General features: G+C 40.7%; 3 protein-coding genes across 5 annotated transcripts; 1 reads left to right on the forward strand and 2 right to left on the reverse strand.

The window, feature by feature from the left end:
* Window positions 1-410: 410 nt before the first annotated feature.
* LOC112190684 (glucan endo-1,3-beta-glucosidase 14) lies at window positions 411-2568 on the reverse strand. The gene is made up of 3 exons (XM_024330153.2): window positions 2392-2568; window positions 957-2291; window positions 411-656 (listed from the first exon to the last, which is right to left on the reverse strand). The coding sequence occupies exons 1-3, from the start codon at window positions 2468-2470 to the stop codon at window positions 625-627; spliced, it is 1446 nt and encodes a 481-aa protein (XP_024185921.1). The 5' UTR covers window positions 2471-2568; the 3' UTR covers window positions 411-624.
* A 1649-nt stretch (window positions 2569-4217) lies between these two features.
* On the forward strand, window positions 4218-5677 carry LOC112185689 (small ubiquitin-related modifier 1). Its single transcript, XM_024323966.2, has 3 exons — window positions 4218-4383; window positions 5068-5217; window positions 5333-5677. Exons 1-3 carry the CDS (start codon window positions 4297-4299, stop codon window positions 5399-5401), a joined length of 306 nt encoding a protein of 101 aa, XP_024179734.1. The 5' UTR covers window positions 4218-4296; the 3' UTR covers window positions 5402-5677.
* Window positions 5678-5848: 171 nt separating this feature from the next.
* LOC112185687 lies at window positions 5849-11876 on the reverse strand. Of its 3 annotated transcripts, XM_024323964.2 has the most exons (10): window positions 11403-11875; window positions 11208-11299; window positions 10786-10921; window positions 10411-10686; window positions 10178-10322; window positions 8045-9127; window positions 7723-7961; window positions 7555-7628; window positions 6325-6433; window positions 5849-6192 (listed from the first exon to the last, which is right to left on the reverse strand). In XM_024323964.2, the coding sequence occupies exons 2-10, from the start codon at window positions 11270-11272 to the stop codon at window positions 6157-6159; spliced, it is 2163 nt and encodes a 720-aa protein (XP_024179732.1). In that variant the 5' UTR covers window positions 11273-11299; window positions 11403-11875; the 3' UTR covers window positions 5849-6156. The 3 variants fall into 3 exon arrangements, with proteins under 3 accessions (XP_024179732.1, XP_040371132.1, XP_040371131.1); XM_040515198.1 differs by having other exon boundaries at window positions 5849-6189; window positions 11208-11876; XM_040515197.1 differs by having other exon boundaries at window positions 11208-11876.
* Window positions 11877-13101: the final 1225 nt, after the last annotated feature.

A 13101-nucleotide genomic window follows, 5' to 3' on the forward strand; every position in this document is an offset into this window, starting at 1 on the left:
CGGAGTTCATTATTGCGCGACTTCATCAAAATGAATAACAGATAACTAAGAAAAAACACACACCAAAAGATTTAGGCACAATCGATGCTTGGAAATGAAAGCTATGATGCTTCGCTGATGTAATAGTGTTTTAAGATCATTTCCAGTACTCTCATCTCTCCACTTTTCTAGGGCTAATCATTTTCCTTCATTACAACCCCTCATTACAATCCAACTTCATAAATTTCAATGACTATTTGGCCCCTCAACACAACACAGGCAACGCTCGGATAGACATTATTGTGCACATAATTTTCAAGCATGGAAAGATCAGTTTGGACCATTGCATATAACATCGCAACTTAGATTCGTGGGTGCCAAAGTGAATGAGAAAGTGTGATATTAGATGAAGAAAGTCAGAAACATAACACTACTAGGAAACTGAAATGTATTTATATAAATATGAACATCATAGTTAAAGTTAAGAAAGGTCTACAACAACATAAAAGTACCAAACCCTAATAACAAGAGGGCCCTCAAAGAAAAAAAAAATTGAAACAATAACCCCACTACTACAATTAGCAAATTTAGCATAGCTAATTAACCCACAAAACTCCCCTTAATTGCCTCATTCTTCTTCTTCCTTCAGCTCATGGGCAGCTCACATTTCCCATACTCTGCAAAACACAATACCACATTAGTTTCCGGATTAAAACTTTAACTAAGGGTCAAACTACTTTAATTACACTTTGGGTTCACCCAATGTAAATAGTGAAAGGACTTGGGTCACATGACTGGCTCGTGGTCTCCATTTAACCTAGCGTGCACTACTTTTCAACATTTGGTGGACCTCAGTCAAGCTTTTCCCACGGGGAGGTAAGGACCGGTCCAATCCAGCTCATTTTAGTAAATTAATGCTTCATTTGTCTAAAATGCGCCGAAATTATTTACTAGAGGAGTAATGATAGAGTACTTACTAGGTGGCTGCGAGACTACGTAGGCCGCCCCGCCAAAATAGCACGTGCCGGCTCCGCGCGCCTTTTTCTGGTAATAGCTATTGAACGCGAACGAGGCGTGGGCCTCGAGAGTGTTAGGATCGTAACACGTGGAACCGGGCTGGATCTGATGGCAATCAGCACCTCCCTCACCGCAAGCGAAATCTAGAGCCGCCTGCAGCTTCTCTTTACCCGCCTCACCATTCGCCACGCACCACGTGTTCCCGGTCATAGTCTTGGAGACGTCACCTGTCCCGGTATCCGGCGAAGTCACCGGAGATGTCTCGTGTTGGTTGCCGGAAACAGGGGACTGGTGGTCGTGGTAGTTTTTAAGGCCTTCCACGGTGAACGGGATGTCGTACACTTTCTTCTCATTGGGGAAGAACAGGCCGTAGTTTCTCTCCGATGTGGGGCCGTTCTTCCTGTCCTCGTTGAAGAGAGCGAAGAGATAGACGGTCAGATCTGCTTTCGGGCGCAGTGGGGTCCCACCGCCGGTTAGGATCCGACGGACGAGGTTTCCGTTGTAGGCAGCTGCGTTTTCGAGGCTGGCTCCGACCTCATTCTCGTCTCCCTTGGAAGGCCAACCGGTTTCGGAAACGACCATCTCAATGTCGTCGTATTTGAGGGCGCTCATGGCGGCGAAAACGGCGTCGATTTGGGCGTCGAAGAGGCTGAAGTAACGGAGGTTGCTGCCGGCGTCGACCACACCGGGGTTCTGGCGGAACAGAGCGTAGTCCAAGGAGATGACGTCAGCGTTAGACTCGTAGGCGAAGTACGGGTAAGCGTTCACCATGAGGTAGGACCCTGTTTGACGGAGGAAGTCGAGCATGGGCTTGAAGACGGGTTCGACGAGCTCGGGTCGGAATGACCCGGCGGAGGACGGGTACGAGTTCTGGAGGGCGCTGAGGGCAATGGGGGAGGAGACCTTGATGTCGGAGGCGAGGTTGAACTTGACGAGGGCGGTGTGGATGTTCTTCATGGCGGCGATGAGGTACTTGGTGGTGTTGTGGGTGTCGACGAAGACCTCGTTCCCGACGGCAATGGCTTCGATTTGGGTGTTGGGATGGTAAGCGACGACGTTGCGCTGGACCCAGTTGGTGGCAAACATCTGGGTCTTGGCCGCCGAAGAGAGAAGCTCGTTGGGCAGATCTACAGTGACCTTGATTCCGGATCCGGACAAGGCCCGGAGCACGGCCGGGTCGGAGTCAAAGACCTTGACCCGCTCCAAGCCCTGAGACTTGATAAGGGCAGCAACCTTGTAGGCCGACGGAAGGTTGTCGGCGATTCTGCCGTAGTTCACTCCGACTGAACCCGCATCTGCAAATGTATCAGACGTAAACGTAAGTAAAATGTCAAAAAACACCCTCAACATCACACTGAGAACTCATGGAGATTTGGTGGAGTAGTACTCATGTACCTGAATGTGAAGCCAAGACGGAGAGGAGGAGCAGAAGCGAGCAGCAGAGGAGAGTGACGTGGCGGCGAGCCATGGCCATTGCTCTGGTTCAGCAGAGCAGGAGGAGGAGATAAAATATCTACTGGTTTTGCTAAGCTGGTGGGTTTAGTGGGGAGTTAGAGAGTGAGGAAGAGAGTGAAGTGATGAAGGGTTATATCATGGGATCGGGAAGAGAGTGGGCTCCACCACGGCAGAGAAACAGAAGGCACCAACGGCAGGATGAGACGACCACGATCCACTGGGAGGCATGTGGGTCCCAATTGCTCACGGTAACCGTACAAAACTCGACCGTTTCAGGTCACCGTGTTAGGTGCATTAGCTGTGCATTATAATACTGGGGCTTTGGCGCTCCTAGGGTTCATCAATTTTTTTTTTTTTTGCTGATTCTGTTTTTGTTTTTGTGTTAAGGGGCATTGATTTTCTCATCTGCTCGTCTTTATTCGCTTTGATTGCTTCCACCTGTCCGGTCAATTTTACCTGGAGAACTGGAAAGGAACAGATCAGAAGGCTATGTGCATAGGATGCTTATGGTGAAAATTTTTGGTCATGATGATCATGCTCTTTTTTGGTTTTTTTACCGGCTTTTGGACCGTTGGGGTGCTATGTGAAATACTCCATTACCCAATAATGCAATGGGTAAATGGTATGAAATGTTTGTTACACTTACACTGTAGAAGAAGTGAACAGTTCCCCAACATTGGATGGTGAAGAAATTGAAATTGAAATTGAAATTGAAATTGAAATTGAAATTTGAAGAACTATCTACATTTCTGTACCCCACATTCTCATCTATCTCTAGTTCTCTACCACTAAATTCAATCCTATAGTTGCTCAAGTATGGCATTTCTATTCATTTACTGTCTTAAATGATTTGATGGCCGTTATCGATACATATAGATTATCTATGATATTTTATTTTAGAGATGAAATCGACATTATTGTTTTGCAAATTACACCACATCTTTAATATTATGCACATGTTTTTTTGTATGAAACACTCATGAAAAACAGAAAAGAGATTGAAAATCAAAGAAAAAAAAGTGTCAATTTCACTCCCCATTTATATAAATTGGCTATAAAGATGCATTTGGACCCTTATAATGTTTCTCTTAGGTTAGATATTATGATATTGGAAAGATCTTTCCCTTTTTGCCTTTATTCATTCATTGTATATACAATTGGTATATACCCTACCCTTTTCTTAATAATCCATTGAATAATAACACCACCACACTCAAGAGCCGATTATGCATATGAAAAGAGAATAAAGAGCAACAATGAATCCCATTCAAGTGTTTCCCCTCCCTCTGAAAGCCTATTCTGATAGAGACAACACATTTTTAACTGTCTTTATAACTTCCTGAACAATACAATGAACAAAACACTATTTAATTGGTCTTTTTGGGCCTTTCCCTTGGGCTTGTCCTTATTTAAGAAAAGATAAGGACATTTTGTTGGTTTCTCTAATTTGATGACAAAATTAAAAGACCTGAAATTAAATGTTCACCAACCTGACCTTGACCCAAACTTGAGAAAAAAACAAACAAACAAAAAAAGAATTGGACATTGACCCAAAAACTTTACAGGCCTTGATGGAACCTAAAGGCCCATACTTATGAGCCGAAAACCATTTGAGCCCAAATGAAGACGTACGGAACTTTGACTATCCTACACTTAGCCCATATGAATTTCACACGTGTCATAGGTCTATTGGTTGGGTACTTCAAAAGGCGTGGGGAGTCGTGCCGTAATAACACTACAATGAAAAATAAAAAGCGTAGAGCGGAGGGGTAGAGAGAGAAGCAGAGAACCCTAATTTTTATTTTTTAGAGAGAGAGAGTGACAGGAAGAAGAAGAAGAGAGACGATGTCAGGAGTTGCGAGCCAGCCCCAGGAGGAGGACAAGAAGCCCAACGATCAGGGTGCTCACATCAACCTCAAAGTGAAAGGCCAGGTCTTTTTCTCTTTCCCCAATTCCCCAATTTTTAACGCCCTTTGTTTCTTAGGGTTTCTGTGGTTTGCTGTTAGATTTTGATTTTCGATTTTCGATTTTGATGGGTCCTTGAAATTATGGGTTTTGGTTGAAATCTAGGGTAGTCGATTAGGATTTGGTAGACTTGGTAAAAGGCTCGTTCTTTTTCGGTATTGGGGATGAAGTTGTTACCGGGCTTCGATTGAAAGTTTGATTGAGCTGTAATGTTGTATATCATTTCTGATTTCCTGTTTTAGTGTGTTGTTGTTGTTATCCACTATCTGTTCTGTATTTATGATTTATCATATCATGTTGTGATTCCTCGCCGTTGTGATTGTTATTTGAAAGTTCTGTTCTTATACTTGGTAGTGTATATACTTTGTTTTTTGGTTTGATTAGGTGGTGATCTGTTGGGTTTGGCATGGCCTTGGCTACATGTGATTAACAGTTGAGGGGACCAAGTTGTATTCTTTTTTCTTTTCTTTTTTTCCTTAGGAATTCCCATTTTCGTAACAGAGTTTGAGACTCTGTTCTTGGTTCTAGGAAGCATAGAATCATCGTGTGCCAAGTGTAGCTTACATGACCTTTTTTTGGTGTTGGAAAGTTATGCTCAAGTAATGATATATGTGGTCGTCAAACTTAGCATCTATTCATGTTTCATTGCAGGATGGGAACGAAGTCTTCTTTAGGATCAAAAGAAGCACTCAACTCAAGAAGCTGATGAATGCCTACTGTGATCGCCAATCTGTTGAGCTCAACTCCATTGCCTTCCTGTTTGACGGCCGTCGTCTGCGAGCAGAGCAGACCCCTGATGAGGTTCATCTCATTTCCGTTCTCTGTGTCTCCCTCGTCATATCCACACACAAGCAGTTGGTTGCACCTATTTTCTTTTAGAATGCCTACTAAATTACTCTTTTGTTTCCTTGTTCAGCTTGAAATGGAAGATGGGGATGAGATAGATGCTATGTTGCACCAGACTGGAGGAGCTGCACAGCTTTGAATATATTATGTTATGAAAGACCGACTTTGTTCTATCAATCTAGGTTTATGAGGCGTTAGGATTTTAGTCTGTATAAGACTTTTGTTCTCTATTTCAAGTTTGCTGGTCGTTCTATGTCAGTAACTTATTAAAATTGATGTGATGTGGATTTGGAATCATTAGATTCAAGTGGTCTTGGAATTCAGTTTACTGAGCTACAAATTACTGTTGTTCCATGCATTTGTAATCTATGTATTAGCTTTTAGCAGTCTTGGAATTCAATTTCTGAGCCATAAATGTCTGTTATCCCCAGCGTTTTGATCAAATTTTTTGGTTTCTGGATAGTCCAAATAGAATCTCAATTACAAAAAGTAAATGGATGGTGAGTTCTCAGTTTACATTAACCATGAACGATTGAAGACCTTTTGGATGTGTATATATCAGACTCCAGTCATTTGACAATAACAGTTCAAGAACTGGGCGGTTAAAAGCAAACCCGCTTTGTTAAAAGATCAAAATAAGCAAGATCTACAATACCAAAATTCCTTATCATATATGTACAATGAAAATATACAGGCTGCCCCTGCATAGAATTAAACAATGGCAGCTAACACTACAAAGAATGTGAAAAATGAAGCTCTTCGTATGGTGAGTAATGCATTTCTCGTTTGCTACAACTCTTGCTTTTCCCTTTAGGGCCAAAACACATATCATACATCGTTAAAGCTGTGTATATACAGTATATCCAGATTGATTCCGCATTGATTGTGCAAACCCTAATTATGGGCAATTTTCCTCCTCATTTTTAACTGCTGAGCCAGAAGAAAAACAATCAGTTTAGGAATATTCATAGGTACACACGAAAGTACCAATTATCATCTCCAGAGTCTAAAGATAATCGGGAATGTAATCCGTCATCTAAAATCCACACAAATACAACTAACCAGCTGCTGAGCCTCAATGGTCTGCCTGCTACGTCTGGAATCTTCACGCCGTGATCTTTTGGTTCGATTTAGTAATCTTTGGTTAAACTCTTGTATATGATTATAGATGCTGTTATCATCACATTAAACAACCATCAGCAGGGAAGGTAACCCAAAACTATCTTACAAAGACTAACAAATTTAAAGGCAACTTATTTGCAGATCAGCGGTAATGGATTATATGCTTCATCATGCTATAAGTAGGAAGTCAGCAATAGAAGTTTAAGGAAGTTCAAAAGCATTTAATTGAAGTGCAGAAACGTATAAGATATGCAGAAGGGCAGCAATACGCTAGAATGGGAATGCTATGTTTTATTGCTGCTTTTAACTTGTTAGAGAAAGAAAGTCAATAAAAATATCTCACAACTTCAATTTTTTTTCTTCAAAACTAGTCCTAAAATGTACAGGGGGAGATGGGCTTCTTCTATAAAGCAAATATTAAGTAATAGCAAAAGCTACAAGAGTACAAGACTACCATAACTACCAGTAAACTAAATTTTTGCTAGTCAAGAATTCCAATGCCAAGCATCTCAGACTCGTATTCCCAAATCCCCAAATACCAGCTACTAAAAGGATCCTCTATAGGTCTCTAAGATCAATCCAACTGACAGCCTTATGGTACCAGGGGAAGACTACTTGCAATATTGAAGGATGGACGGCAGAATGCAAGTGAAACAGAAGACACAAACAGATCAGAAAGTCTCCCTGTTATTCTTGTAACTACAAGTTGAAAAAGTTTGAAAGTTGCATCTGAAACCCAAGGTAGTAACTTGGAAAGTAAAATTTTCTCGAGTCACATATATTGGCCAAGGAGCCTAAGCAGAAACACACCTTCTCTTGCTTGTTAGGTTGTTGCCGCTGTTCTAAGTTAAGTAATACTCAAATTCAAACCAATAAACCCAGTTATGTATTTTTTTTTGTCCAAGTCTGTTTATCTTATAAACAACTTCTAACTTAAGTTGAGGAAGGGCCAAAACAACAAGAGTAATAATGCCACCACATGAACTTAAAAATTTAAGTACCATGACAAACTTTAACAATTTGCACAAACATATCATATTCAGTCCTAGCCAGCAAGTAATGTATGCTAAGCAACCAATAGAAAATGAGTATGGAACAAATATAGAGAGCAGAAAATTGCAGATCAATAACATCTAAGTAGTGTGGAAAGCAAAGGAACTATAAGCACACCTCAGCCGATGCCTGTTACAAGCTGTGAAGAATGCAACAAAACCGTTTAATATACTCCTAAGAGCACGGAAAATCTGGAAATCAAGAATGAAAGAATAGTGATTAATAAAACCATCTACCTGACAGCGACATAAATCACAAACTACAATTATAAACGTATCTTACAACCTGTGAAAAGAGGTCATTCCAAAGTGAACGCCATATGGAAACTTCAACAGTCCTCACTGTTGCCTGAGAGGCTGAAGCAAACTGGAATATGCTGCCAATAAACTTCCATGTATCTCGAAGAGTGTCATATATACAAGTAAAAAGAAAGGCAATGAAATTGGCTAGTGCAAGAAACATGTGAATTGGAGCATAGAGTATTGCCCACAGCATCCCAAATATAGGATATATGACAGAAGTGGCTGCAATACAACAGAAACAGAATTATATCACTGGTTTAATAACTCTTGAGAAAATTAGAAATCAAAAACATCAGAAGACCTACCAATGCTCCAGATGGACGACAGGAAAAACCATATTGGAAACAGTAAAACCTCCACCAGGTTCTCCACTATATTGCAAGAAGACTCAATCAGAAACAAAATCATTGTACAGATGCTCCCCAATACCTCAAAAAACACATTCCAAACTGGGAGAAGGAAACTAAAGCACTCTACGAAAGGTTCGAACATCGGCCGGGCAAAAACTGAAAAAAAGGATCGAGTGGTACTCCTGATAGTCAAGAACCACTGAACAACCTTCTGAGAGTGATGCAGAAATAGCATTGTTCCCAAGTATTTGATCCTTGTTACCATCGACCAGGTCTCTATCCAATCAAATAGAGGCCCACAAATACGAGATGCAGTTACCTTGAGAACTGGAACATTTTTGTACAGGTCATAAAATCCAATTAGGACGGTGGCAACTGAGATCACCACATATAAAGCTCTTGCAAGAGGACACATCCACGGGCGATAAATTTTGCAAAACCCTGGGTAAGACTGAAGGAAGATAGCCCAAGAAGGAAGCCCAGCCTCTAGCAAGGTCAATAACCGGAGATCAGACATTATTATATCCCTGAGTTTAAACGGGAGATCATGGTCATTGAACCTGAACAAAATCAAGACATCCCTGTACTGAGTAGCTTCAACAGCATCTTCACAGTCACTGTTACATGTCTCAACATGCACAGGTATACCATCTTCCCTGTACTGAGTAGCATCAAAAGCCTCTTGACTGTCCATATAGGTCTTTACATTCACTGGTATATCATCTTTCATGTCCTGGGTATCTTCAACAGCATCTTCGTAGTCACTAGCATAGGTCTCGCCATCTTGAAACTCATCAGAATTTACATCAACTCCATCTCCAATATTAATGGAGTTTGCTATTTTCCTTCTCTTGTAAGGTCCAGTAGGTGGAGGAGGTGAATGAGGAACACTAGTGCTACCGTCGTTGGTTGGAGAGCATACACTATAGTTGCTACTGAGGCTGTGAAGAGAATTTTCCTCGATAGAAAGACGATTAAACGAAAATTCGTCTTCAACATCAACTGGCATAGTTACTTGGGCATCATAAAACACCTCTCCTATAAAAGTCCACAAAATAACAAACCAAACATTCAATTCTCAATTCAATTGGTATTAGAAAAGTACAGTAGTTCCCCAACGCATCAGGAGCACTTAACAAAATCTAACCCAATGGAGATATATGAATAAATTATTTTCAAATATATATTTATCCAAACGTTCAAATTAATTAGCAAAGGAAAGATGATCCACAGCAAACTGTCATTTTGTGCTTTATGAGATCCAAGAATGAAAGTCAGGTTACATGTCACATACAGCAGGGACATGGAGGCAGCTGCTGATATCAAAAAGATAATAACCCTTTGCCTAACTTTTTGCTGATTATGACACACTGATGGGACGCCTTGAGTCATATGCAATAGCTCCATTTTTGCATATATCAAGCATCATATTAATGAACCTACAGCTGTTTACACAACCTACTCACAATTACTTCCATGTACTCTATTTAAAACAGTATACTATTTTGTGGCAGCCACTGCTGAGTGGAACTACAACATAATAGTATACCAGGAGAAAGATTTGATACTATATATAAGGAGGAATCACTTTATATCCCATTCAGACATTCAGCTTATGCAGTAAGACAAGCATCCACACAAATGTTAAAAATGTCTCAGATAATCTCGCATTCTAAGTAACTGCAATTCCTGCTTGAGCTAGATTATTCCGAACTTTACATCATCATACATATCACAGAATTTTGACATATTAAATAATGATGGAAGTCCAAAAAAAAGCTGTTAACTTTAATATGAATAGGTTAAGCTATAGACGCACACATAACACATCTACCTAATCAATCTGTTTGCTTGATTAGAGTAGGCAGTAGAAGCAAAAAACAGAATATGGCTTCAAGTAAAGATGTATACTTCAGACATTGAGGCTCAACGCTTGGTAAAAATGAAAACCCCGTACCATCAAAATAAAAATGTCAAACTATTACATTAAATACCATAATCTCCCTTCCCCTGGGAAGCACAGCCAAAAATCATCAGAAATGTTCTTTACTTATCCAGATCAGAAATCATGAGGATAAAGAATAGTACCTAGGGAATCCAGGTACTCTCCCAATTGTCGCTTCTCAGAGACTGTTCCTGAGAACCATGAAGATATACAGTTTGCAGCTTGAGCAATACTGTCGAATTCCCATCTTTGCATGAATTTAGCCTCTGTAGCCAGTGATGTATCAGTCTGAAAGTGACAAAGAAAATAACAATACTGAAACACAACAACACTTACAATGAACTAGAAACAAGAGTTAAAGGATAAGGGGTGATACCTGAAGCTCATTCAAGTAATTAATACCTCGAACATTGCTCCACGCAACTTCAAACACAATGAAACCATACAAGGTCCTATGCATCTCACTGCTTAAAAGAAAAGAATTGCGCAGTTTCTTTACAGGTAGCAAAACCCTCTTCCGAGACAATGCTTCTTCCTTGATGAATGAGACCCACCTAGTATACTTTTTGGGTTTAACACTCTTGGAGCTCGCATCCTTTCCTTGTTTTCTGTCCTTTCGCGCTTTAGTGTTTGCAAAAGGAGATTCCCTTGACTGAAAAATTTAACCACCATCAAACTTTAATCCGCCAAAATCAATCGAACCAAAAGAAAAAGGGAAATTAGTAAACCGTATGGAGATGAAATAAGCGACCTTGGTAACCATCAATTGCCAGAAGTGCGCTGGCCGAGAACCTCTCAGCCATGGCCGATTGTCCACCAAAATATAGAACTTCCTACTTTCCGAAGCCAGCACTAAGCTAAGATCCGAAAGATACGATTGCAAGTCTCTGCAATCACCATACCACAAAACACATCACTTCATTGCTCATAGTCTCATACAAACAGCAAACAACCAAAAACAACACTACAATATTATTTCTGCATCTAGCATTACCATCACAACACACGCGCACACACCTCTAATAGCACGAAATTTAATAACACGAAATCGACTATGCTTAGGAATTGAGCTGATTTTCAGTATCAATCACAACATGAAGTGCATCAAGAATCACAACTGAATTAAAGAAAACTAATTAGAACACTGTGAATATGAATTGGAAGATTGCTTACCCGATTTGCAATCCAGTGAGGGGGAAAATGCACCGGCCGGCGTCACTTTTCCCCGTCAAAACCATGCTGTATGCTCCAATTACTACCAACCACTGCTTCCAAATACAAAAACAAAATCCACAATCACAATTAAAATTTCCCAAATTCCAACCTCTTTGTTCACACATTGCATGGATTTATAGACTAGATAAACACCTTGTTGTTGTTGATGATGATGATGAACGGAATTCCATAAACATAAATGAAACCAATCTCCGGCGAACTTCATAACATAAACATAAAGACACGCAGCCCGCCGAAAGAGAGAAAGAGAGAGCGAACGGAAGTCCTCGCTGCACAAATCAACGGCGAGGATTCCACCGCAATCCGGTTCAAATTACCAGAGCAAAACCTTTCCTATTCACTTTTAAATTCTCTGCTCACATTCCAAGGCGAGAGCAATGGAGAGGGAGAGGGAGAGAGAGAGAGAGAGAGGGGGTTGGACTCGCTAGAGACGCGTCTCTTCCTCCGGAATCAATTTATGAGGACTGGGAGAAGGAAGGGGGAGGGCAATTTGGTAAATCCGGCCTGTTGGGTCTCTCTCACGCTTCCCGCCATTGTTGTCCCGAACCGGATAAAGGAGTCAGAGAAATATCTAGAATTCTAGAGAGACTTTGCCGGATTGGATTTGGAGACGAAATGAATCCTGGGAAATAAAACCGCCACATATTCTCGTTCACGTACCGGCTTCTTTTTTTTTTTTTTTTTTTTAACTAAAAGAGGGATTAAAATAATAAAACCAAAATCTACGGCGATCTCGTATTAATTATGACATGTAAATAATTTTTAAAGAGTGATCTAGCCGTAGCGTAGCCGACTATGGAAGTAAAAGCGCGTGGTTGTTTTAGACTTTAAGTCGGTAAATGGAATTATGACCATAAATAATGATTTGGTTCTTGCCTGCTTCGACTTTTTATTTAATGGCGGTCCACTTATCGACGAACATTTACGGAGGGTCCAATCACAACAAAATGAAAGCTTTTAATGCATAGAGGGACAAAGTCCTCCTATTTATATGAAATGTCGATTTCTTTGATCTTTTCGGGAAAGGAAACAAATTTAGTATGTGTCGATTTAAAGAGAACAGTATGACTGATAAATTGAGTTATGTGAAGTTTAATTTTAATTTTAATTTTTTATTTTATTGAAAATAGGTATCAAGTCATTACGATCATATTAGCGGGTTATCCAAGTTAAATTTTAGACAAAAGTCGATAATAGTATCTGAATCAAATCAGACTAGTCCCCAGGTATATGTGCACGAATCCGAATTACATTGCACCGTGTCGTGACGTGAATGAAAACCGAGTAGTCCACAATGTGACAATGGCAAGTGATTGTTATGGGTTGGGAACAGGATAAGAAGAATAAGGTAACGTGGCCTGCAACCTCACCCACATTCGCGTTGAGCTGAATGGTGCATGATCCCACCACGATGAGGGAATTACAATGATTAGCGGTGGAGCCCTGGCAAACTCGTTCCTTGGCCTCATCTGAGCCGCAGATCTCGTGGTAGGGCCCAGAAGGCCGTTGGAGCGGAACCTTCATTTTGTGTCGTAATGGACAGAGAATCACGGAAGGCCGCAGGGTACATGTGAATAGTTCATAGTTCATAACCTACGTTTTTAGGAGATGTGGGAGGGCAGGTGGCTGTGTCTCTGAAAAGGAAAGACAAGCTCTGAAGCTCATGCATAATTTGCATAATGCATTTGCTGGAGCTGGCAATCTGGCATGCGGGCCTCAATAAGAATAGGGCTCCGAAGTGGTTATCTATGGTCTAGTCGAATCACTAAATTTGCCCGATGAATCATCACGGCCGTGTATTATCCTGAAAATAATGAGACTGTGTTCACTC

This window comes from Rosa chinensis, chromosome 2 (assembly GCF_002994745.2).
Source record: "Rosa chinensis cultivar Old Blush chromosome 2, RchiOBHm-V2, whole genome shotgun sequence".
Taxonomy (NCBI): Eukaryota; Viridiplantae; Streptophyta; class Magnoliopsida; order Rosales; family Rosaceae; genus Rosa; species Rosa chinensis.